This window comes from Mauremys reevesii, linkage group 4, assembly GCF_016161935.1.
Source record: "Mauremys reevesii isolate NIE-2019 linkage group 4, ASM1616193v1, whole genome shotgun sequence".
Taxonomy (NCBI): domain Eukaryota; kingdom Metazoa; phylum Chordata; order Testudines; family Geoemydidae; genus Mauremys; species Mauremys reevesii.
In genome coordinates this window covers 20,509,881-20,536,456 of record NC_052626.1, presented here as the reverse complement: position 1 = coordinate 20,536,456, position 26,576 = coordinate 20,509,881, and the positions used below count along the sequence as shown (strand labels likewise).

Genomic DNA, 26,576 nt, shown 5'->3' with positions numbered 1-26,576 from the left:
TATAAGCTTTGAATAATTGCAGTTTGCACATGCTCAGTAGAGACTTGCTAAAGTCTAAAGCTAAAATCGCTAAAGATTCTCAGTGTGCTCCAGGGACATCATTTGGTACGGGCCAAGAGGGAGAAGAGGGGCAGATGTCCTCCCCACAGGTCTTGGTTTGTTCCCTCCAGACTTTGGATGAAGCAATGGGAAAGCAATAATTGCCTAGTTTTTCTTATTCATGATGATATTTGGGACAGAGAATGTTCTACATGCTCTTATAAACCTCCTCCCCTCCCCCCCGCACATGCATTTTTCTGAAATGACACCTCTGATGTACTCCAGCCTCTCAGGACCTAGTGCTGACCAGACTGAACATGCACCATTCCCACAGAGAAACTGAGCATGCTCCAGCCCAGGGTCACGGAAGCCTTTTAGGACTTTCCCTACATGACTGCTCCCAGCTGGGGTGGGTGTAGGGCTCCAGAGCGGGGAGCCTCTCTCTCCTTCTCTCAATGACACTCATGCAGCACGAAGGGGGGAGCCATCTGATTCAAATGCAAAGAGGACACAAGGTGGACCTGGGGAGAGAAAGAAGTAGATTGGGACAAGGAGTTCAATGAGACTGGGACTGGAGGTGGGGCCAGAGAAACGAAATGGGACTGGCTAGGCTGCAGGTAAGGAGAAAGAACTGGGAGCCATGGGGGAGACTGGGACTGGGAGGTGGGAAATGAGGCTGGAACTGGTTGAGCAAATGTAACACTGACAGGCCCTGGTTATTGGCCTCTGGAGCTAAGTGCATGAGCCTCTACCGCAAGAGCTAAAAGCCAATTGGCTGTTAGCTAAGGTTGTAGTGCAGACTCAATCTCTCTCTCTCTCTCTCGGTGCCGCTAGCTGGGACAGAACACCACACCCAGGAGATGTGTGGGTTACACAAGGAGACTGGGATTGAGACTGGGGGGAAGGGTGGCGGGGACACATATTGTATGAGGAGCTGGGAAGGAGACAGAGTAGGAACAAGTAACAGGCGGAGAACAGGGGCAGGTTGGAGTGGAGACAGATTTGACAAGGAGCTGGAGGAAGTGGGGAGAACTTGGACTGACTGGGCAAAGAGACTAGGACAAGGAGCCAGGGAGGGGATGCAAGGGAGACTGAGATTGGATGAGGGGCCCAGCAAGGGAGATCAGGCTAGACAAGAAGTTTGGAGGGGGGGAAATGAGACTGTTTGGGCAAGGAGTCTGGTATTGGATGTGGGAAGGGAAGGGACTGGGACTGGGAAGACTGGGAACTCCATCAGTTCAAGAGACAAAGGTCAATTCAATGGATTTAAAGGGTCCAAAGCAGCTGATGAGCCGGGGGGAGGGGGGGCAATCTGATGCGACATGATGGAATTTGCTTGTTCTGTAAAACCGAGCAGGTCACACACACACACACACACACACACACACACACACACACACACACACACACACCTTAAAACATGACTTCAGATTTTCAAGTCAAGCGCTCAAAAGTTAGGAAATGTAAAAATTAAAGTTGTCTGTGCAACCATTAATCTGGCCCCCTTCTCTGTCTGCTGTGATAGTCTTCCATGATCCCATATGATTTTTTCACCCCTGCACGGAGCATATGGCGCTCACTTAGTGACAGCAATTAAATATTTTGTTTTGTCCTTATTGTTCAGTGTGTGGCCCCAGGCCCCATTTACTGCATACTATTCAAACCCCACTGTGAAGATAGAATTATGAATTTCCTCATGGGATTTTCTATGGCATTCATCTATATCCGAGTGCTTCCCAAACACCAGTGAATCTATTTACTCAACTCCCCTATGAGATGAGGGGGTATTATCCTCATTTGAAATATGAGGAACTGATGCACAGAGAGATTAAGGTCAAAAGCGTCCACTAATTTTGAATGCCCACCAGTGAAAAGTTTGGTTTAAGTGACTTGACTAGTGGCACATAGGAACTCTGTGACAGAGGCAGAGAGAGAATCGAATTCTGTGGGGCAGCATTCAACTGCCTTAACCACTAGACCATCCTTTCTCTTGCTGCAATCACCTGCCCCAGTACTACAAATAGTACACACCTTCAGGGTCTGCAGTGATTGAGGCAGGGGTCTTACAGACAAGTTTCCTTCCCTACACAGCTCTGAGTTGTCAGGTCCATCCTGTACGTGGAATAAGGCAAGGATCCACTGGAAAAAGTGACCCTATAATTAGACTATCATAATGCATACACACAATGGGGCTGAATTAAGGTTGCACAGGCAACCTTAATTCTGACATTGCCTCATTTTTGAGTGCTTGAATTTGCAACCTTAATCATCTTCAAGTTTTGTTGTATTTAATATAAATTTACTGTCTTATATGCATTTTGTTGTGCCTTGCAAACCCAGAGCTATTCTTCTACACATCATTTTCCATTTTTCCTTGTATAGATAGATACACATCTTTTGCCAGTAAGCATATTTTTATTGCTGTACATTATTCACTTACATAAAACATTAAAAAGAAGCACACTAAACCACAGCAGACGAAGCACAGTAAAATGCAATAGTTTAGAAAACATTAGTCTTTTTTCCAGGTGTTAAAGACTGTGATGAATTCTGCTCTTGGTTTACACACATACATCCTGTGGCTCTCATAGGAAGTGGTATGTATATTATCATCCGTTCCTGGGAGCTCGTTAGGAGAAAAGCACTTAGCCTCCTTAACAAGTTTATCTTATTTTCTATGTAGATTCTCAGATATTCCCTCACAGTAGCTGAGCACCCATGATCTCTATTGATTGCGTATGTGCTGTACAAACAAGGATGGATTAATGCAGGGGCTTTAGGGGCTTCAGCCCAGGGCCTTGGGCTAAGGGGGGGCCGCACAGGCCTGTGGGCCGTATGCAGCCCACTGCTTCTTTTCATCCAGCCCGTGGCAAGTCTCCGCGGGCCGGACACTAGTCCCCAAGCCTTGCCCCTGGGGCTGGAGCTGCAAGCGCCAGCTCACTGATGTGCCCCTGCGGCTCCTAGGCAAGGGGTGTTAAGAGAAACTCTGCATGCTGCCCCCACCCCCCAGCGCCACCCCCACAGCTCCCATTGGCCGGGTACCATAGCTAATGGGAGCTGGGGGGGCGGAGTCTGTGGGCACAGACAGCGGGCACTGTGCAGAGCAGCTTGGTCCCTCTGCCTAGGGACCGGACATGTCGGCCACCCTGGAGAGCAGAGCAATGCGGAGTCAGAGCAGGCAGGAATCCTGCCTTCGCCCTGCTGCACCGTCGACCAGGAGCCACCTGTAGTAAGCACCTCCAGGCCAGAGCCTGCACCCCAACCTCCTACCCCAGCCCAGAGTCTCCTCCTGCACCTAAACCCCCTGTCCCAGCCCTGAGCCCCCTCCTTCATCCAAACTCCCACCCAGAGCCCGCACCTCCTGCTGCACCAAACCACCTGTCCCATCCCTAGCCCCACCCTGGAGCCCACCCCCCCAGGTGGAGCTGCACCCACGCCCCTACTCCAAACCCCCAGGGGTCCCACAAAAATCTAATAGCCCTGGGCCCACAGGAGAGTTAATCTGGCCCTGTGTACAAGTATTCATACAGGACAGACTAAAACTTCCAGAGACCTGTCCTAGCATGCATGGGGCTTTCAGTGTAAAACTCTTCAGTTATTCTGAAGTCCTGGTCAGGAAGAACTTAGTGCTATGAAAACAAAGTGTATCAAATGTCAAAAATCACCTGGATCTGAATTTTGTTCTTTCCTCTATCCTTAAAATTAGCATTTAAAAATGTTAACTTAATATCACTATTTTCTTCTTTAAAAGCACTTTAAAGACCATTTTGTAATATTTTAAGCTTAGAAATTGGGCATCTAACTCCCCTAGGCTTCTTTGATCACTTCAGCCTTAAATTATTATATTGGAAAGTTTAGACTCTGGTGCCTGCCACGTCCCTTCATCTTCAGGCTTTCTTATGCCCCAGGTAGCATCAGCCAGCGTATTAGCCTTTTGGGAATAAGTGCATTTCTGCCCCCTACCAGAATACCTTGGAATCCCTTCTGCCTTGAACTCTGATCTCAGTGTATTTTCCTTCTGTTTGAAGATGGCCTATAGGGGAATGTCTGAACTGCAGCTGGGAGCAAGTCTCCCAGCTCAGGTAGACAGACTCAGGATAGCAGGGCTCAAGCTAGTGCACTAAAAATAGCCATCTGGAAATTTCAGCTCAGGCGCCTAGGCTTCAGAGCTTGACCTTCAGCCTGAGCTAGAATGTCCACATGGCTATTTTTAGTGCACTAGTGCAATAGGCAGGGGGTATAATAAGCCAGGGGAGGCAAAGGCTCCCCTGACATAGCCACGGCCAACCCACTACCAGATGCCTGGGCCATGGTGGCCCCACCCACACGCCGCCTCTTCCCATCCCTGTTCTGTCCCTTCCCCAAGACCCCCACTGCCCGCCACTGCCTGGCTGAGGCACCTCCTCTCCTCCCCTCTCTTCATAGGTCTCCACAACTTGCTGCATCCCTGAGGGTGGTGGGGGCCTCATGGGGAAGGGGGTGGAGGAGAAGAGGGATGCAGAGAGTGCAAGCAGCAGGAGCCTCGGGGGGGCGCGGGGTAGAGGAGAGGAGGGATGCCCAGAGCAGTGGGGGCCTCGAGGGGGAGAGAGGTGGCAGCAGGGGGCCAAGTGAGGAGGGAGTGGAGCGGGGGCAGAGCAGGGGTGCAGTGTGCGTGGGGCTGTAGGCAGAAGAGGCAGGACCGGGAGCTAGCCTCCCTGTGGGGGGGCAACAAGAACCGGCAGGGTGCCTCCTGCTGGTCATCTTGGGAATTAGCTCTTTCCAGCCCAGAGGACCTCTGCAGGCCAGTGTCTCACCTGCCGCTGGCCCCATGTCCCTCCCAGACCCCAGTGCCCTTTGCCCAGGGGTTCTGCCCACCACAGTACCCCCTCACTCTGGGTCTGCCATCCCAGGGGAACCCCCAACCCTCTAAACCCACCTTGCCTCATTGGCTACTGCCAGTCATCATCTAGCCCCCACTCCCTGGGGCCAACTACAGTCTGTAAACCACTCATCATCAGCAAGGGGGTTAGGACCTGCTGCCTTTGCCTATCTCTGGGCTGCCCCTCTGCAGCCCCAGTACCTATCTGGCTTTTTTCGCAAGGCCTGCAGCCTGGGATTTCTCCTGGCTGGAGCTCCCCAGCTCCCTCTGCTCTTCCCCAGCACTGCTCTGCCTCAGGTACCCTTCTCAGCTCCCAGGCAGCCAGGTCCTTCTCTCTCTCAAGAAGCTAGAAAGAGAGAGTGGGTGTTTCAATCTCTGGCCCTCAGCCCTCTTATAGGGCCAGCTCTGGCCTGACTGAGGTGTGGCTCCACCTGTGGCTGCTTCCCCCAATCAGCCTAGCACAAGGGCAGGCAACCTATGGCATGCGTGCCAAAAACGACACATGAGCTGATTTTCAGTGGCACTCACACTGCCTGGGTCCTGGCCACCGGTCCGGGAGGCTTTGCATTTTAATTTAATTTTAAATGAAGTTTCTTAAACATTTTATAAACCTTATTTACTTTACATACAACAATAGTTTAGTTATATATTATAGACTTATAGAAAGAGACCTTCTAAAAACGTTAAAATGTATGACTGGCGTGCGAAACCTTAAATTAGAGTGAATAAATGAAGACTCGGCACACCACTTCTGAAAGGTTGCTGACCCCTGGCCTAGCATTTCTCTGCCACAGCCCTCCTCAGGACGCAAGTGGGGTGACCACCCTGCTATACTCCTCCAGGGGAAGCTTTATCTCCTGCACATGGCTAGTGCTAGTCTGTCTACCCAGGCTCGGAGGCTCGCTCCCAGATTCAGTGTAGACATATCCTAGGTGTCAACCTAGTAAGCCAAATTGCAAAATTGTCTTAAGACAATTTTCATTAGAAAATTAAAACCTCCCAAACTTTAGCAGTATAGAATCATATCTGGTTACGACCTAAGTAATGCTTCACTCATTTGGGTATCATCTTGTAATTACTGTGGTTTTAAGCAAGAGGGAAATTCATACATTCTTAGTGTTTGTATGTTTTTCCAGCATCCACTTCTTTCCCTGTGTTTTATTCCTGAGGTTTGTGTGTTTTTTCCAGGCTGTCAGATCTTCCTTTGTGTCTCATGTCTTTTTTCTTGCTCCCCTTTTTCCCTCCAGTTAGCGTCTCGAAGTCTGTCTGACCCACGCTGTTTCACTGCAGCTGTCCTTTCTCCTGTAACTTAGCATCACAAGGTCCATCTCTAATGGAAAAATGATCCATTGCTGATATTCCTATCACTCTCCCTAGGTGGTGTTGAAACCAGTCTAACTGCTAGTATTGATAGAACAAAACTGCTGTCAACTAGAGCTGGTCAAAAAACAGAAATAAATGTTTGCAAAAAAGTCATTTTCATTCTGCTGGTTTCAAAAGAGAACAATTTTTTGTTCAAAATTTTTCATGAAAATGTTTTATAAAAAACACAACTTTGATCCCCCCCCTTCCTTCTTTTCATCTCTTTTTACCTTTCCTCTTCTTTCCCTCCCCTTATTCCTTTTTTTCATATTGGCACTAAAAAAGGTGGCGGAGGAGGGGAAAATGGGCGAAAATGCAAAATTTCACAAAATGCAAAACTCAAAAATGAAAAAAACAGACATTTCCCACAACATGTTGTTTAAATTTTGAAAAACCTCAAAGCCCAAAACCATTTAATAAAAAATAAAGTGGCTTTTGGGTTTTTTTGGACAAAAAAGATTTATGCTCAGAAAGTTTTCAGCCAGTTCCATTTTCAACACCACAGTGGAAAATGGAAAAAGACCTGGTAGAACATGAAGTGTATCCCATTTTTTGTAATGGTGCTGAAAGGTTGTTTTTTTTGTTTTTGTTTTTTGCACTGATACCATATTCAATTCCAGCCAAAGGAAACCCCATTGGTGATAATCACGGATCTAATAAATATTTCTTTTTCTACCTATGTGATCCTATAGTCTTAAGGGCAAATCTTGCCAGAAAATCCTCATCCTTCACACTAAGGCTATCAAAGAGCAAAGAGGTCTGGAAAAAGCTAGTACTTTTACGAATGATGAAGTGGGACTCTGCTCAGAGAGGGCAAGGGAAAAATAACAGAAAATGGGGAAAGAGCAATAGCCAAGGGAAGAAAAGCAATTTGTGTTAATTTCCTGTGTTTATACTGATATGTATGCTATTATTTTTAAAACTTTACATAATTTTATGTAATATATAAAAAACAAATTAGAAATATGCAAAGAGAAATTCCAAGATATATAAAAAAAATGAAAAACTCCTGTGTGCACCAGATCTCAGGCCAAATTCTGCCCCAGGAGGATGCATGTAATTCACATAGATTTCATCCTGGGAGGGATGGATTTTTTTTTTCAACTGCATAAAGCACTGGATGATCCAGGCAGGTTGCACAACATTGGTCTGTCTAATAATAAAAACAAGGAGTCCAGTGGCACCTTAAAGACTAACAGATATATTTAGGCATAAACTTTCATGGATACAAAACCCACTTCTTCAGATGCACGGACTTCTCATCATTTTTGTGGATACAGACTAACACGGCTACCCCTCTGATGTCTAATAATGGCTCGTGCTGGTTGCAGACCCAATCCTGGGAGTTTTGCCATCATGTTCCATGAAAGCAAACTTGAGCTTCATGTCAAGTGGCAGCTAGTATCCTTATTCATTCTTTTTCACTCTTCACTGATTTGATTATTCTGGGACTAAGTTATAACCTTCTCTCAAAAATGATTAGTTTTAGGCATGTCACTAATTTTAAGGCCCAGATCCTGCCCTGGTTTACATCTTGGGGATCCCCTGGCAGTTTCATTAGGGGTGCACAGGATGTAACTTCAGTTGACTATGCAGATAAATTCCATTATTAACCTAGTTTTGATGTGTATAATTCATGTTTGCTTGAAATGATTGATGGTCCTTTCATTTGAAGATTTCTTTGATAATGTCAGCAATTTCTTGTAATATAATTCACTTTTGTTTCTACATATCTTGAAAAGATTATTATACTTGGATAATAAAACATGTCTTTCTATATAAAATGCGGTTTATGTGTGTATGTGTCACGGATAGAGAATTCTAAACAGTATTATGATGATGAATGTTAGAAAGTATTCATATGATTTTGGTGAGATGAAACTGTTGTCCTTCCACCAAGTATTTTCATATGGGTGTCTGATTTCTTTCCACCCCCAGCCCATTTCCTATAATTAAAAAAAGTGGTACAACAACATACCTACAGTTTGGAATGTGTAGTGAAAACTGAAAAGAACCCAACTGTTTCTATATTCCCTGTGGCACCCAACATAGCCTAAGTGGAATAGCAGGCAAAAGGAGGCTTAGAACTGGAATAGCAGAGGTGTTGTAGGTCAAGATTTAAGTACTTTGGTAGAGCTATATTGGGAAACTTACACACCATCTGCCTGCACTACACTTGGCTCAAGTCAGTCCTGTAAGTCCCTTGCTTTCACCTGCACTATATTCACTCATACTTTTGACAAGGAGACTTGTATTTGAACCATCATATTACAGCAAAGGCACCCAGAATACACAAACAAATTAAATCCTTGTTCCGATGTTTTTGCAGAAGGTTGTTTATATGTAAGTCGTACCTTAAGCACTAAAATAATTGTAGGGTTAATTCATTTACCTAAACAAATTTTACTTCACTAGAATTTGTAGTGTGCCTGTTTGTGTCAGTATGGAACTGAGGTCAGGCAGGGGACTTTGGAACAGCGTGTTCTGTGGGAGCAGCAGATGGAACATCATGGATGAGCCAGGGAGTAGGATGGGTATGGTCAGTCGGATTGACAGCTGCATGGATCCCCTGGCCACTAATCCTTCAGGGGGGAATGGGACTGCATATAGCTAATACTATAACCAGCTGCAGTAGCAGCCATTTACCAGACAGTCTGGTATTCTACTGCAAGCCTGTAGGCCAGGGGAAGAAGTCTATCTTCCAAACCTCTGTGTGGGTCCTTCACAGCAGGAATTTCCCCTTGCTGTGTGTCTAGGACCTGGAAGGACTATACATTTAAGTGTTATTTAACCCACATCAGTGCTACCAACTGTAGGTAATATGCACCACAAAAGTCCAGATTGTCTCTCATTGTTACAAAACAATTTCTTCCCTACTATGTTCAGGCACATCAATTATTAACTTGCACTTAAACATTACATGTACTAGAGTCATCTATTCTCTTCCCATCATTGTGAATGGAGCCTTTGATTCAATATTAACCACACAGGAAACACAGTGTAGGTGGAACATGCCTGACTCAGAAGGCAAAGGATTTATGTTTAAGATGTAACTCCATCAGGGACGTGCAGTAATATGATTGGAAGCTCGTCACTGCTAGTGTCCCTTCACTGACTTCAGTGTAGTTACACCAAGAAAAATTTTGGCCAGTTGTACTTTTGTATTTGTATGACCCATGAGAGTTCAGTGATTTATAAAAGGCTAAAATTAAGGCATTCTAAAACTTTATTTTTTAGCTTTCTAAACCCTGACCTTGTACCTAACATGTAATCACACTGTTTTAACCATAGTTTCCTCAGTTCTGTGATTCTGGCCCAAATCTTTCCCACCTAGCTGCTCCATGCATGCTCATGGCCCAAATGGCAGTGGAACTGGTGTGATCCTGCCATGTGTAGGAGATAGCAGAATACAGAGATACCATGCAGGAAGTTCACTCCCCTTTTGGTCCATAAACATTGCTCCAAAGGCACCCTGTCTTCTGTAGCATAAGGAGCGGAGTTTGGAAGGTAGGCATAGACAGATCAGGAAAAGGTGCAGAAGTGTTGTTGATGGATTTGCAGTTATGCACCTCATAGCCAGCTCTCTTCCCTCCCTTCTCATCTGTAGGCAGGGAGAAAAGCAGTGGAGATCCCGGAGCAGCTTTGCTACCATTCTGAGGAGATTCTATCTATTCTATAAAAAGAACAGGAGTACTTGTGGCACCTTAGGCTACGTCTATACTACCCGCCCGGGTCGGCAGGTAGCGTTCGGCTTCTCGGAGTTCAATATATCGCGTCTCATCTAGATGCGATATATCGAACTCCGAACATGCTCCCGTCGACTCCGGAACTCCACCACCGCGAACGGCGGTGGCGGAATCGACGGGGGAGCCGCGGACTTCGATCCCACGGCATCTGGATGGGTGAGTAGTTTGAACTAAGGTAGTTCGAGTTCAGCTACGCTATTCGCGTAGCTGAACTTGCGTACCTTAGTTCGACCCCCCCCCCAGTGTAGACCAGGTCTTAGAGAGTAACAAATTTATTTCAGCATAAGCTTTTGTGGGCTACAGCACCCGAAGAAGTGAGCTGTAGCCCATGAAAGCTTATGCTGAAATAAATTTGTTAGTCTCTAAGGTGCGACAAGTACTCCTGTTCTTTTTGCTGATACAGACTAACACGGCTGCTACTCTGAAACCTATCTATTCTATGTTTCAAAAAAGAACTAGCTAAATTCATGGAGGATAGGTCCATCAATGGCTATTAGCCAGGATGGGTAGGGATGATGTCCCTAGCCTCTGTTTGCCAGAGGCTGGGAATGGGCAACAGGAGGTGGATCATTTGATGATTACCAGTTCTGTTCATTCCCTGTGGGGCACCTGGCATTGGCCACTGTCAGCAGACAGAATCCTGGATTAGATGGACCTTTGGTCTGACCCAGTATGGCCGTTCTTATGTTCTTCCACTTCCAATGTCTCCCCTGTGGAAAAGCCATTTACATAGGCTTTTAAAAGGCCCAAGATTTGGGCAGGTCCTAATTATAAGTCGATATGAAATATTGATTCAGCTTCTAATTGTAGGCAATGATCAGCTACTTTTCTATCAATAGCCTCATCATACACCATTTTCAAAATAACACATTTTCCCCTTCACATTATAGAACATCCCTAGGATTTTGTATTCTTTGACAATTATTTGATATTTTAAACACAAATACAAAGAGTGACAGAACAATCCAGTAGATGTTCCATTGCACAACATTTTCTAAAAAGAGGTATCAAAATAATCACCCACCAGAACCCAATCCACATAGCATGGGTAGGGCTAACAGATGTATGCTTTCATGGCTATTAAATGGGTGAGCCCAAACTGGCAAAGGTGTGAGGAAGGCCACGATAGTCTCTTTTCTGGTACATAAAAGTTTTTTGATTTGCAACATGTTGGGACAGATCCTCAGCAGGTATAAATGGTCAAAGCTCCTTTGACTGCAATGATGCTATTTACACCTGCTGAAGATCTGCCTGTTGATATGAAATGTCTTTAAGGCTCTAGCCCTAAAAGGGGGGACAGAAATATGTCCCAATGGGACTTCATACAGAGGCAAGGCTCTGTGCTTATGGACACTTCTGCAGGATCAAAACCTGACACAATACTATAGTTTAGAATTTATACACACACGTCAGGAAATTCCCACAGCAACTGTGACTAACCCCCCTAATTGCTGTGATTATACGTGTTGTTAAATTTATGCCCTAATCTCAGAATCGTAGAATTTTAGGGTTGGAAGAGACCTCAGGAGGTCATCTAGTCCAATCCCCTGCTTAAAGCAGGACCAACACCAACTAAATCATCTCAGCCAGGGCTTTGTCAAGCCGGGCCTTTTCTGACTATAACCACATTTTTAAGAAGGAAAAAAAGAGTAAACAGATGCACTTTGAAATAAACCCATCTATTTCAATGTGAGAGACAAAAACAAAATTAAAAAATAAGGTTGCTGCTATACAAGTAATTATCCCTGATGCAAGGTGTTTTAATATATGAAAAAAATGCATTAATCAGTGTAGCTTCTCATTGGAAATAAAACAGCAATATATATATATATATATATTTGGCAAGTTCTAACTACAAAATCATTTTATAATCAAATGTAATATAATAAAATTATAATCCAAAAAGTGTCCATTTAAAATATACAGATGAAATCTTGGCTCCATAGAAGTCAGTGGCAACACTCCCATTGACTTCAATGGAACCAGGATTTTCACCCTAAATGTTCATAACTGCACAATTTAGGTCCAATTCTGCAAACCATTGCTAACAGGAAAAGTAGTATTAGGAAACTATTTCATATAATTTTTGTCTTTTAATGCTATTTAGTATCTGTGCACAGAACTCTCATTGACCTTGACGCTGCAAACACTTATGCCTGTGAGTAACTACCGGTACTTTCACCTGCTGATAGTTACTCACAGGCCTAAGTGTTTTTGGGATCAGGCACACTGAAGTTAGCTGGAGTCCCATGAGTGCAGTCTGAGACCATTAATCAGATTAATGATCAAAGCAAACCTGTCTATTTTGTTCCTTTTCTTGACTTCATCATAAGTCAATTACAGTTTTTAGAAACACAGTGTAAGGAACATATTCTATTGGCAGCTGAGAAAGAAAAGGGTGAAGAATAGCTTTGTGGCTAAAGCACAGAACTGAGTGTCAAGAAACCTGTATACTTTCTCTAGCTCTGCTTCAGACTTCCTTTGTGACCTTGGTAAGCTAGACAGAGGCAAATCCCTCCTCCTTCTCAGTGCAGAGGATCCTGCCTGCGACAAGAAAAAATTGGTTCCCCTATGTGTGTATCTGTATGTGGTGAAGCAATACATTTGGACAGCCTAAACAAGGTATGTATAGCCAGGGCCGGCTCCAGGCACCAGCTGAGCAAGCTTGTGCTTGGGGCGGCAGATTCTACGGGGCGGCATTCCGCCCAATCCTAGGGCAGCATGGCTGCTTTTTTTTTTTTTTGGTTCGCCGATCACGCAGAGGAGGGGAGCGCCCTGCTGGGAGCGGGCTGCGCACTCCATCTGCCCCAGCCGGTGCCAGGTCTTTAACAAGCTCAGCAGCCTGCATCCTTCCCTCCCCGCCAACCGGAGCAGCGCGGAGCCCGCCTGGAAGGTGGAACAGCGGTCGGGGCCCCATGGTGAGCGCCCCGCTGAAGCCCTGGCCGCCCCCCTTTTCTCTCTGCCCCCCGCTCCCTCCTTCTCCCCCCCATTAGCCAGGGCACATCTGCAGCACAGGGAGTCCCCCTGCACCCTGGCTCCGGCCGCCCCGCAGGTTGTTTTTTTTTCCTGCTTTGCTGCTCTGGCTGCGCCGCAGGTTGTGGGTTTTTTGGGTTGTTTTTTTTTTTGCTTTGCCGTTCTGGCCGCCCCGATTTTTTTAATTTTTTTTTTTTGCTTGGGGTGTCAAAAAAGCCAGAGCCAGCCCTGTGTATAGCCCTGTGTGACACAGGTCCGTGAGGACTTTCTGTGCAACTATGCAGATCCACAGACCATTGACCCACAGGGCAGGAGGTATATGTTGTGGAGACTACTCTAGCTCTAAGGATAACAGTGCAACACTCCTCAGCTAGGGCAGTGTTAGGACAAGATCTCTAGAAATAGGCACATTAATACCTACTCCCATGGGGAGTAGTGATTAAGTTCCCCAGATGCTAACAGATATTAAGTTCCCCAGATGCAGTTTGCCATGGGATCAAATCTTCAGCAGTGCTGAGAAAGAAAAATGGACGTCTTGTTTCTAAATCATTATGTACTGAGCATGTGTGGTAGTGACTTTTCTTTATGTTCTTTAATTCAAAATTAATTCTGCATCCAAGATAAGGAATATGAATATTCTTAAAACTGGTTATGCAAAATAAGTACTGACTATATGCAGTGTGTTTTTGTAACCCACACACCTTCTGGGTGTGGTGTTCTGTCCCATCTAGTGGTCCTGAGACCACTAAGAGAGAGTGTTAAATAAGTCTGCTCAACAGCTAGTTGGCTTTTGGCTCACGCACTAAGCTTCAGATGTCCCAGGTTCAATCCCATCTGTCAGCATTACATTTTGATAACAGATTCTCACCCCTTCCTACACACAAGAACCAGGCATAATGTTAACACTAAAGCTCACCCATAATACTGTATATCTCAATCTTGCAAAAGGTCCACAAGTGCAGTCCCTTACTCCCATGTGAAGTCCCACTGGGCCTGTCACAGAGTTCTGTACTCACCCCTGGCGTGCCTTCTTGTGGCTGCATCTATGGAACAGCTCTACTGAGTCTGAAACCCCCTTCTGTCTTTCACTCACTTTGCAGCCCCTGTCATGCTCCAGGAATTGCTGTGCTCCCTCTTTGTGGCTTGGGTGTCAGACCAAGTCACTAGCATTTTCCCCTTCCGGGGAATCAAAGTCACTGAACTGGTTGACCAGGTATCATTCCTGTCAGACTTCCAGTTCAAAGCTATGTCCAGTGACTAGGAGGGGAACTGAGGCCCACCCAGTACACTGGGTTCCATCTCAGCAACCCTCAAATTAGTGTTCAAGGTCTGCACTGCTTGCAAACCTTACAAATGTTTCCCTGATCCTTTTCCTCCCACATATCTATCAGGCTTTCACTCCACCCCCTTCTTGGTAAACCCTTCCTTTGGGACCTGGAGCCCAGGGCTTCTACCTTCCCCCTGGGTTTCTTCCTTTTTCCCTCTAAGCCCAGAGAAAGACTACAGGCTTGCAAAATGCCACCTTTTTCCTTCTTCAGTTCTGTGGTGTAACAGACTCACTTCCTGAGTCTATGACACCATGCACTGTACTTCATATCTTGTTCATGACTTACAGTCTCACACCTTTTCCAGTATTCTTAAAGAATTGCAAACAAGTATTTTTTTTTTAAGTTGGGCCTAGGGTTGCTAACATTCCAGGATTGCCCTGGAGTCTCCAGGAATTAAAGATTAATCTTTAATTAAAGATTGTTATGTGATGAAACCTCCAGGAATATTGCCAACCAAAACTGGCAGCCCTAATTGGGCCCCATTTTCCAACTCTTTCTGCTGTAAACTTCTTGACTTTATACCAGCCCTGCTTATTCCTGTCCAGCTGGGCTCCATTTCAGTGCTTTCCTGTCAAACATAAACTCTCCCTCAGGTGTGGCCTATCTGCTAATTTAGCCCCTCCTAAGCCACACTAACCCTTTCCAGGCTAGTGTGAGATGAACACCCCATCACAGGGCCATACTTACACAGCCCCTTTTTAGGGCTGGAGCCTTAAATATACTGTTACCACAAGGGGAAATTAAAACTTCTGGATTGAGTGTAAGGGCCCTATCTTGCAGTCCCTTGTGATTTCGCTTTCGGCAAATAAACTTCAGGATTGAAAACCCAGGGGCATGACCCCTACCTTTGTTAATGGACAGCTGAATCAGCTCCAAAGTTTTCATTTCTAGACCAGAGGTTTCCCAACATTTCATACTGTGGACCATATTTTTATAAAGAAATTATCTCTGGCCTTCGCCCCATCCATTCCCAACAGAATTATTCAGTTATGTGGACTACTTCCCACCCATTCTTGCTAATGTAGACACCTCCCAATCGCAAGCGTGTGGACCACCTCCTCACCACTTCACAATCACGTGCACTACCTTCCCCCACATCCTTCATGGTGCACCATCTCCCCTCCCATTCACAAATATGCAGGCCACCTTCCTTCCCATTTACTCTCACATGGACTACTTCCCAGCATTTTCGCAATCCTGTAACGTTCTAGGGGCAACTACAGCAATTGTTTACAAAAATTAATATTAGGAAAGTATTTAATGTGTTTTTAGTTTCAAATGTTTTAGCAGCAGGAAACAGAAAGGTGGAGCCAGCACTATGAGATCGGCCAGCTCTCAAAGGCCACAGTGAGAACCTCTGCAACACCCAGTTGTTTTCAAAGGGAGTCAGGGTTAGAGTGACTCATAACAAAATGGGATTGTATTTACAGTAACTGCCCCTATGTGGCAGCATTGCTACTGGGTCACAGAGTGACTTGGGCCATTACCACAGAATATGCAATGCCAGCTGAAGCTGAGCAGACCAATGGTGATGGTGCTCTTGCCATGCAAGGCCGACCAGGGCAGTGCCATTTGTGTAAATGCTATGCAAGATGGAGCTGGGTAGTGCCACTTGGGCTGAGGCTGTGCATTTCAGAGTTACCACATGAGGTGGAGCAGGTCAGTGCCGCTGGCGCCAACACCGTAGAGGTGGAGCAGGGTGGTGCCACTGGTGCTAATGCCACTTGAGGTGACTAGGGTGCTCCCACTAGCGCCAGCGCCAGAGGCAGAGCAGGGAAGTGCTGCCAATGCCATGGAGGTGGCGCAGGGCGATGCTGTTGGTGCCAATGCCACACGAGGTGGAGCACGGTGGTGTGAATGCCATGTGAGGTGAGGAGGGATGGGGTGCTCGTGCATGCCAGGAGCCTGACACCTGGGGTGGGTGCGCCTGTGGCTGAGGGGCTGGGTTTGGTGGGTGAGCTCAGCAGCCCCAAGCCTGGACTGACACACGGGGAAGCTAATTGGTGCCACCCTCCGCCCAGGGGCGCTCAGTCCCTGCGGAGGCCTCGCCTCTCCCCTCCCCTCCCCCGCCCCGCCAGGGCCAGGCCCCCTAGCAACAAGCAGCCGGCGCCGGCCGCCCAGCGCCGCATCAGGCCAGGGGGCGGGCTCTTCCGGTTCAAGTCGGAGCGGAGGAAGCCGGGCGGCCATCTTGGATCCTCCATCCCGGAGCGGGCGGTGCTGAGCGGCGGAGTGGGGGCGGGGGCTGCAGGCTGCCGGAGCGGGCCTGCGGGGCTCCTGACACCCGGCTCGGAAGGCGCAGGGGAGCCCGGGCCAGCCGGGTGGCGGCGGCGGGTGGGGGAGGCCCGGCATGCGAGCGGAGGCCCGGTGAAGCGGGGCTGGGGGGAGAGGGAAGGGCTTCGGAGCGGGCCTGCCTGGCTGCCGGTGCTCGGAGCTGGCTGCGGAGAGGCGGCTTGTTTTCCTGGCCGGGCTCTGCAGCGCCCCGCTGCCTTCCCCGGCCCGCTTCCTCGCCCCCCCTCAGCCCGCTGCGCTCTGCGAGGATCCCCCCACCACCCACCGCCTCCCCCCTCGGCGCGCTGGGCTCCTAAGCTGGCTGTAGGATGAGCCCTGAGGACTCGCAGGGGCAGACGCTGCTCCATCGCCAGGCTGGAATATAGCTCCGAAGTGGGGTGGCGGCGGTGGAAATAAGCAGCCCCCCACCCCGTCCCTTGATGGTGGCCCCTCGTAACCACTGTCTCGCAGCAGAGTGACAAACATTCTTTTTTGGGGGGGTGGTGGTAGGTTTTTGTTGGGGAGGGGGGTGTTTTGTTTTGCTGTCGGAGGCAGCCGGTGCTCCAGCACAAGCGAATTAAAATGTCCACTAGAACTCCATTGCCTACGGTGAATGAACGCGACACTGAGAATGTAAGTAACCTGGGAGCGCCGGCTGGGCTTTCTGTGGAGTGGGGGCGTGAGTGGGCGCTGCTGGGGTGGCCGGATCTGCCTGTCACCTAAGGAACGTGTGTGCAAAGTGCTCTGGGGACGCTGTCACTCGTGTGGCTGAATGTGACTGCTGTACACAAAGGATGGCATGCCTAGGGAGGGGTGGGTGTATTGTGTCCAGACACAAAAATGTCTCACAAGAAAAACTGCCAGAGAGAAATGTGCATTTGTTTTAGCAGATGTTGTCCCTCTCTATGCCAGTATAAACCCATAGGTGTAATTTGAATGAAAGACACTGTACAGAATCAAACTGTGTAATTTAAAATCCCCAAAGTGGAGCCTGGCATCGTGGGTAAATACTATGTTCCTACTGTTGTGACACTGGTTCAAGGCACTGTCCTGGCAGCTGGATGCTGTTAAACAGATGTTTTACAGGTGTGTGAAGAGTGTTGTTATTGGAGTGCTGTCATTGAGGACTTATGCCTGCTTACTAAATTACAGTTTAACTAAGTGTTTCTCAAGAGCTTGGTTTGCTGGTGGTAGTGTTAAAAAAATGACAAATCCTGTAATGTTTTAATGTATCGTATACAACGCAAATACAGTACTGTCTCATATATTAGTGATGCAGAATTTGGGAAAAATAATCCATCTGCCCTGATGTTTGTAAGTTGAAGTGTAAAATAATTGCTAAAACAAGCCAATAAAGCACTAGTAAACAGGGTGCAGAGAACAATCCTGTACTGGCAGGGGAGGACTGGGTGACCTAGATAAGGCTTTCCAGCTCTAATTTGTATGATTATTAATGGCTAGAATAATGGCTTTATTGTCACCTGTTCAGATGATGTTGAAAGGTCCCCTTTTCTGAAATTAGCAGCAAAGCCAGAAAGTCCTCCCTCTGTTAAAGGGTAGCATTTGACAGTCAATGCTAAATATGTTATAAACTGCATGTTTTTAACAGGCTCAAGTAAACAGTAATACGGTATTGTTAGCATTTTATGTGAAATATTTTAATATGCGAATAAATTGTATGTAGAAACCTAATATAATAAAAAATCAAACTCAGTGAGACAAACCCTCTGTAAGTAGGAACCTTATTTGCTTAAAGTTGAGACAAAACTTATTTGACCTCAGAATAATCAATCTAAAAGGAAAAATTATTAGGGAAAAAAACAGGTTGTTTTATGTGAGAGGGTATCCAGATAAGTTGTAGTTTATACTGCTCTGAAGCACAAATAAGCAAAATCAGTGAGCATTATTTATATTTCTTTCATTCTGAATATAACCTGGTGTCCTTTAGAAATGATATGCTGGGTCTGAGTGAAAGTGATTGGGGAGAGATATACCTGTTTTGAACTGAAATAAGGAAGATTTAGGCTGAATATTAAGAAAATTGCTAGATTTGTTAGAGAGCAAGTAGTCTTCTAAGAGAATTGGTAGAAGCCCTATTGCTGGAGACATTTTAAAACAAGACCAGACAAAGCATTAGAAAACATGCTGCATAAAACAGTCACTGCATTAGCAGGATTTGGATTTTATTGACGTAATAGTCATTTCTCATTTCTATGATGTTTTTTTTTTTTGTTTTAGTCCTTGGTACAGCCTGCAGGCTAAGGGCTGTATTGAGCAAAAAGTCAGCTAAGCATATTTTGTTGCAGAATCTCAGTGGCTTCAGCCTAAGAGCCAAAGCTGCCCTGTGGAAGAAAAGCATAAAAAATTAAAATTGTAGTGACCTTTTGTATTCAGCTGAACTTCCAAATGGCCTAAACAGATTCCCCTGTAATGTTTTGGCCAGTGATTGTGCTCCTAGCTGCATTGGATCAAGGTTTTTAAACTCAAGTTTGGCCTTACCCTGATCAACCAGTCAAACCACTTTAGAAATTGTTTAAAACTGGTTCTATAATTTGGTTTAAATCCTAGTTTAATACTTTGGAAACATGTTATTTGATGTTTGGGGCTAGAGTTGAAGTTTTTTCCATGGGGGATATTTCATTCTGGTTTCAAAATATAGAACAAACTCCTTAGTAATTTTCTTAATTATTGTACAGTGCTTGTCTTCATTGCTTGCAAGCATGTCACTTTATACTCTGATCAAGGCAAATTTGCAAGCTAAGCAAAACTGAGCTGGGTGACCACTCAGGAATTCCTGTCGTTAGTAGTATTGTGATTCAGTAGGCTAATTCTTCCTTTTTAGTCACACTGAACCAAAACCCACGTATATAGCACTGTATTGCTTGAGGTGCCGCCTTTCAGATGTTGTGACCATCAGTGATAAAAATATTTGCTCTAGGAACTTTAATGTAAAGTGGTGTTCTGGCCAAATTTCAACTCTGGTATTTACATTTTCTGCCTAAATTACCTCTAAATTCAGTTGGATGCAAAATTAATTTTATTCCTATCTTAATTCTAAAATACCGTATCATTCGCTCCTAGTCTAACTGTTCTTCCACCTCAAAGATGGTTGTATTTTATTGGAAGGTAAAATGAAGCCTTAACTATCTAGATGAACCTTAATTAATGTTCCTAAAGCACTTTGATCTTTAGATGAAAGGTGCTTAGAAATGCAAAGTATTCAGAGAGCCTTTGGGCCATGGTCATGGGACCCCTTAATGTCTTCTCTATACTAGGAAAATTACCTAGTGCTGATAAAGGATACAGTTTAACCAGTGTTAAGCCTGGTTTAACCCCACGTGTAGGCAAGGATGAACCACACTCTGAAACCTGTCACATTAAGTGATGTTCCTGAAACTCTGGTTAGTTTTTAAAATGATAGTGTAGAAAGTTTGTCTTTGTCTATGTTTGCAGTTCACCATGTTCAGCAATGGGTAATTTCCGAAATGTAGACAAGGCCTCATCATCAGTGCTTAATTTTTTTCCTGTTCTCTCTTCTTTTTCTTTTTTTTTTTTTAGTTAATAAAAGGCAATGTATAGCTCTCTTTGTTACCGAAAGATCCTTCAAAACGTAAACAGAGTGGAAAGTTTGTCACAGTGCGTTTCCCCTTAAGTCCGTTGGTTATTCATGTTTTCCAGCCAAAAAGGGCTGGCCATTGAGGCTCAAGTATCTGTGGCCAGGAGTCCCTTATTTTTCATAGGAACAGGATAGGGAAGACTCGTTTGTAGGGGAGCTATCTGACTTCCACTGATGGCACTAGGACTGCTGCAGGCTGGCTGACCGCCTGAAAATGAGCTATGAGCTACCATTGTAGCTTCTGGCCACAAGGGTGGAGCAGCTCATCTGAGGAACCTGCTAAGCTGAAGGCTGCCATACCTACTAAGTCTCCTGGTATGTCAGGGAGATTCCCGTTTACCACCAAAAATTCCCAACTCTAGTAATGTTGTCACCTGCATAAAAAAATCTATTTATGTCAAATTAAAAAATTCAGTTATATTACTCAGAATCGTATGCATCAGCTACATATGTGCATCTGCCCCGCCACCCCGAGTCAGTGAGAGACTGATGCACGTGTATGGCTGACCCACAAGATTCTGGGTAATGTATTTCAGGGTTGGTGAAGTGCTATTTAAAGTAAGAGGGTGAAACCTCTTCTGCCCTTCCCCCTCCCCCCCCCCCATGGCAGACCCCTGCCCAAGGATGGATGCTAGTCTGCCACAGCTCTGATGCACCATCTCTTTCCTGGGTATAATGACAGCCTCTATATGGCCAGGGCCCTGTGGCCTGGGTATGTGTCCCCAGCCATTGGGAGAGCCCCAGGCCTGGATGGGGTTCATTGGTCAAGTGTCCCAGGGGCTGGGCTATGTCAGAGTTCCCAGTGGTGGTAGCTCTTTTGGCTCAAGAGGAGCCCTGTACACTGGAAATCCTTGGAATGAATGAGATTTTAAAAAGCATGAAGAAATGGAAGGGGTGAGAGAACAACTTTCAGGCTAATTAATTTTATTTAATTTATACTTCTATTTTATTGTATTTCCATTACATATGTTGTATATCTATAAAGGGATGAGGTGACTATTTTGAGCAGTTCTTAATTTTGCTAACTACTATGAATTCTAAAGTTTAAATAATTGGGGGATAATAACTACAATTTGCCCTTTAGTAATCTTCATGGCCATAGCTAATGTGGGGGATTACCCATTTAAAAAATGTTGAGATGTTGATAACTATTACTCCTGAGGGCATTCTGTGCCAACAAATTAAAAATTCTGTGCACAATCTTTCAAAATTCTGCAAGTTTTATTTGTCAATAAATAAATGCAGAGGCTCCACATGGCAGTGTGGAGCATAACCCACTGGCTGCACGAAAGTGGGAAATCACCCTGCAGTTCCCCCACACCCACCCCATGGACACAGACTCAGCAGTGATGCTGCACCTGACTCTGACACAGCACAAGGCCTGGGTCTGCCCCACAAACATCCTAGGGCCCTGCCCCTCTGCTCCAGGTACGCTAAGTGTGGGTCAGGCAAGCTCAACCAGCAGGATGCAAGTGTGAAGGGACTCAATGTGACGAGATCTGGGTGTGGGGTGAGAGGGTTCTCTGTGGGACAATCTGGGTGCTGGCAGCTTAGTGAGGGGTCTAGACGTGGGGGGATCTGGATGCACAGAGGCTCATGGGGGGGTTCCAAGTGCAGGGGCAATGGGACCCCGCAGGGGCTTCCAGGTGAAGGTTATTGGGGCTCAGTGTAGGGGTCTAGGTGTGGGGGTCTCAGCAGGGGAGTCCGGGTGCTGGGGGAGTGAGGTTTGGTGGAGTGGGGGTCTGGGTGCAGCTAGTTGGGGGTAAGTGATGTGGGGGCTTAGGGTGGTGGGGCTCATCAGGGTGGGGGTTTGAGTGCCGGGAGCTCAGTAGGGGGTGGTCTGGGTTCAGGGTGGGGGTCTGGAGGCAGGGGGTCTGGGTGAGGGGGGCTCCAGATGCAGGAGTTGAGGTTGAGTGGGGTGGGTTTTGGGTATAGAGTGCTGGGGGGGGAGTTGGGGGTGTATTGGATGAGGCTTGGCAGGGGTGTCTGGGTATGGAAGGTTGGATACATGGAGGTTGGGAGGATGGGGGAGCAGCTCCCCATTCAGTGGACCCCCCTGCGCAGATGAGGAGTGATGGGGGCAGTAAGCAGAGGAGGATGCTGAGCTTCCTGCAGCCGGGGGCGGGAGGGAAGAGGTTCTTGGTGTTGGCCTGACACAGCCCCAGCCACTGCTTGCAGGGGAAGAGGAAGTCCCGTCTGAGATGGGTTCGGTTACAGAGACCCCCTTGGGACTGTCACCTGACGTGCTGAAATTACCTTTGAGCTCATTTTCCACTGTCAGCTTGGGACTTCAGAATCCTGCCTTGTTGAGCCAGACATGCTAGTCTGCTGTAAGAGGTCCATGCCCCCGAAGCTGCAGACTTTAACCAAAACTGCTCAGCAAGTTACCTATTTCCAGCAAGTTACCCAGTTTCCAGTGGGATTCAAACCCCAAATAAATTCGTTTTACTCTGTATAAAGCTTATGCAGGGTAAACTCATAAATTGTCTGCTCTCTATAACACTGATAGAGAGAGATGCACAGCTGTTTGCACCCCAGGTATTAATCACTTGCTCTTACTTATTAATAAACAAAAGTGATTTTATTAAGTATAAAAAGTAGGATTTAAATGGTTTCAAGTAATAGACAGAACAAAGTATGTTACCAAGCAAAATAAAACAAAACGTGCAAGTCTAAGCCTAATACATTAAGAAACTGAATACAGGTAAATCTCACCCTCAGAGATGTTCCAATAAGTGTTTTTCACAGACTAGACTCCTTCCTAGTTTGGGCCCAATCCTTTCCCCAGGTACAGTTCTTGTTGGTTCCAGCTCTGATGATAACTAGGGGTTTTCTCATGACTGAAGCCCCCTTTGTTCTCCTTCACCCCCTTTATAGCTTTGGCACAAGGCAGGAATCTTTTGTCTCTCTGTGTTCCCACCCTGCCTTCTAAATGGAAAAGCACCAGGTTTAAGATGGATTCCAGTACTAGGTGACATGGTTACATGTCCTGTGAGACCCCAAGCCTCCATTCTTCCCGGCCTGACTCACAGGAACACAGGAAGGCTTACAAGTAAACAGAGCCATTTACAACCAATTGTGCTGGTCAATGGGAGCCATCAAGATTCTAAGTAGATTATAAGCTTTGTAATGATACCTTACAAGAGACCTTTGCATAAAGCATATTCCAGTTACATTATATTCACACTCATGTGGAGTGCAACCTCTCACCATCCTCTCCTGCCTCCAGCTCAGCCGGGACTAGCAGCTGATCCCGGCTCAGGATAGGAGCCACTGGCTGGGGTGTTCCCAGCCCGTAGTGATTTACCTCTCTGCCGGCTGCTCTGGATGCCTGAAACAATATACATGCACTGCTAGAGAGTGGTGTGTGACTGCTCTTGCAGCTTCCCTGTCAGAAAGTCATTTTTCTGCAGGGAAGCAAAGAGATCTGTGGAGGACATGAATTCTGTACGTACACAGTGGCACAGAATTTCCCCAGGGGTAAACTATGCTTGCACAAACCCAACCACGAGTAGGTGGGCTCCACTTCTGCAAAAGGAAGTTCCTGGTAGCTCTGGAGTCCCTCTCAAAATCCTAAGTATGGCCCTGATAGTGTTATAATATTATTTAAAGTGCATTAATTTTTACAGATTAGGGTGTTTGCAGACAATCTGGAAGATTAGATTTGATTTATGCAATGTTTACTAGAAATGTCCTATTATAAATAGAAGTATATAATCAGAAGGCTATCTCTGGCAACATGAAATTAGGGTCAGAAAAATCCTGTGTACCTATTACCAGGGATAGCTCTCCTTGAATGTTTTCATAAGATATTTTAAACATTGAGATAACTGAGAAGAGAAGGTTCAAGGGTGACTTGATTACTGTCTGTAAGTACCTATATATGGAACAAATATTTCATTATGGGTTCTTCAATCTAACAGAGAAAGGTATAACACCATGTGATGGCTGGAAGTTGAAGCTAGACAAATTCTGATTGGAAATAAAGCATACATTTTTAACCATTGGAACAATTTACTGAGGATCATGGTGGCTACTCCGTCACTGGCAATTTTTAAATGACGATTGGATGTGTTTCTAAAAGATATGCTCTAGGAACTATTTTGTGGAAGTTCTATGACCTCTGTTGTATAGGAGGTCAGACTAAATTATCATAATGATCTCGGAACCTGTGAATTGCTATAAATTAAATTACCACCTTCACTTAGAAGAAATTAAATGTACCCTAATAATATAGTTACACAGGAAACTCCACATTAAATTTATCACAAATTTAATTAAGAATGTGAAATATACTCCTTTGGAATTTTTAGTACTTGGGATACCTTTAAATACTGCATTGTACTTCTGAACTACATCTAATATATGACTATTCTTGCAGTGTATTGAGTTAATAATTTGACATGTTAAAGTTAGACATGTCACATGCCAGTTTGAGCTGAGTCATCTAATCCAATGGTTCGCAAACTTTTTTTTCCCCGCAGACCAATTGAAAATTGCTGAGGGTCTCAGCGGACCAGTAAATGATCTTTCCAAATGTTTGTACCATTAGCTAATTATTGTAAAGTACTTTGGATAAAAGTGCTATATTAAAAATAACCCTTAATAATTAACGTTTTTTGTTCTACAAATAAAAGCGCACAACTCATATTTTAAAATCAGTAGTCTTACCTTTCTAATGTGATGGGTGTGCCCTCTCTCCCCGACTGCGGCAGCCCCCAAGCTGGGGCTGGGAAGGAGGGGGGGTCTCTCCCCAGCAGCCGCAGCCCTGAAGCTGGGGAAAGTCACCTCTTTATCTGGACACCGCAGCCCTGTATGTCCCAAATTCCCCCCACCCCCTCCTCTCATCCCATTGCTCCCTCCCACCTACCCCCTATTCGCACCAAGGCTACCACCTCACCTTACATGTGTGTCTTGTCCAGGGACCTAATTAGTGGAGCCATGCCTGCACGGCTCCACTAATTAGGTGGGTGGTCCTTCATTCTCTCGTGTGCGGCCGCCCAAGCACGCATCTTAGCGGGAACTATCCACAGACCACCTGAGTGGAGCTCATGGGCCGCAGTTTGAGAACCTCTGATGTAATCTGTATCTCCCAAGTTAGATGTAATCTGTATCTCCCAAGTTAATTGGGTGTTGTGGTACAACCAAAATGCCTTTTTTGGCATGCATTTCATAAAATACATTCTTGCATTTTGATGAAGCAGTTTTCATTCTTTCTGTGTTACACTACATGCATAAACAACTAAAAGAAAACTGTACCCCTCTAGCTTGACCCAGAAATCTTGCAAAGAAACCAAACAACTCCTCATTGACTAAAACTCAAGAGTGGTGCAAGCATAGATAATTCTGGCTAAGACTGGAGGTAACTGTCCCTCTAGATCTCTTGTTTCTCACAGTAGCATGTTTTTGCCACTTCCTCCCGTGCTTGGTCAAATACAACCTCTTTCTGGGACTTTGCTGTCACAAAAATGGGAGAGACTAAGGGCTTATCTACACTGAAAGTACTGCAGCAGCACAGCTGCACAAGTGTAGCTGCACTGCTGTAGCACTTAAGGCTTGGCTACACTTGTGAGTTACAGCGCATTAAAGGAGTCCCGGGCGCACTAGCTCACTACCCGTTTACACTGGCAAGGCATGTAGAGCGCTCTGACCCCACGGCTAGGGTGCTCCTGGTACTCCACCTTGGCGAGTAGAATAACATTTGATTGGCCCCTGCTGGAGCACCCCAGCATCAGTGTGAATGAGGTGTTGTATTACTGCACTCTGATCAGCCTCCAGAAACCTCCCATAATCCCCTTAAGTCAAGTGGCCGCTCTTGTCATTGTTTTAGATATGTCCTTTGAAAGCCTCGTTTGACAGCTGGCTGCTTATCTGCTCCGAGACAAAGCAACCATTACTGTAGAATGCTGTGTGAGAGAGAGGGTGGGAGGGAAGGTCTGCTGCTTTCTGAACTTACAAGACAGCAAGCTGACATGCTCTCAGCCCCCTAAAACCTACTCTCTCTCCCCCCCACATACACACAACACACTCCCTGTCACACTCCCACCCCCCATTTGAAAAGCACGTTGCAGCCACTTGCATGCTGGGATAGCTACCACAATGCACTGTTCTCTGTGGCCGTTGCAAGAGCTGCTAATGTGGCCACGCCAGTGCGCTGTCAGCTGTCAGTGTGGGCAGACTACAGCGCTTTCCCTGCTGCGCTCTACGAAGGCTGGTTTAACTCAAAGTGCTCCACATCTGCAAGGGTAGCCATGCCCTTAGTGAAGACGCCACCTACGCCGATGGGAGAGTTTCTCTTGTCCGTATAGGTATTTCATTCCCGAGAGTTGGTTGCTGTGTCAACAGGAGAAGCCCTCCCGTCAACATAGCACTGTCTACGCCGGGGG

General features: G+C 46.0%; 1 protein-coding gene and 1 long non-coding RNA gene across 15 annotated transcripts in view; both read left to right on the top strand.

The window, feature by feature from the left end:
- LOC120404619 overlaps positions 1 to 6,492 on the top strand; it is a 40,766-nt gene extending 34,274 nt beyond the window's left edge. For all 10 annotated transcript variants that reach the window (XR_005598075.1, XR_005598074.1, XR_005598067.1 and 7 more), the window contains one exon: positions 6,145 to 6,492. This is a non-coding gene — a long non-coding RNA (uncharacterized LOC120404619). The remainder of the gene's footprint in view (positions 1 to 6,144) is intronic.
- Positions 6,493 to 16,486: 9,994 nt separating this feature from the next.
- MARK3 (microtubule affinity regulating kinase 3) overlaps positions 16,487 to 26,576 on the top strand; it is a 93,629-nt gene continuing 83,539 nt past the window's right edge. Inside the window, exon 1 of one of the 5 annotated variants that reach the window (XM_039534699.1) lies at positions 16,487 to 17,207. In XM_039534699.1, coding sequence (XP_039390633.1) covers positions 17,157 to 17,207 — 51 coding nt within the window. In that variant the 5' untranslated portion in view covers positions 16,487 to 17,156. The remainder of the gene's footprint in view (positions 17,208 to 26,576) is intronic. The other 4 variants (XM_039534695.1, XM_039534696.1, XM_039534697.1 and 1 more) reach the window with 4 other exon arrangements.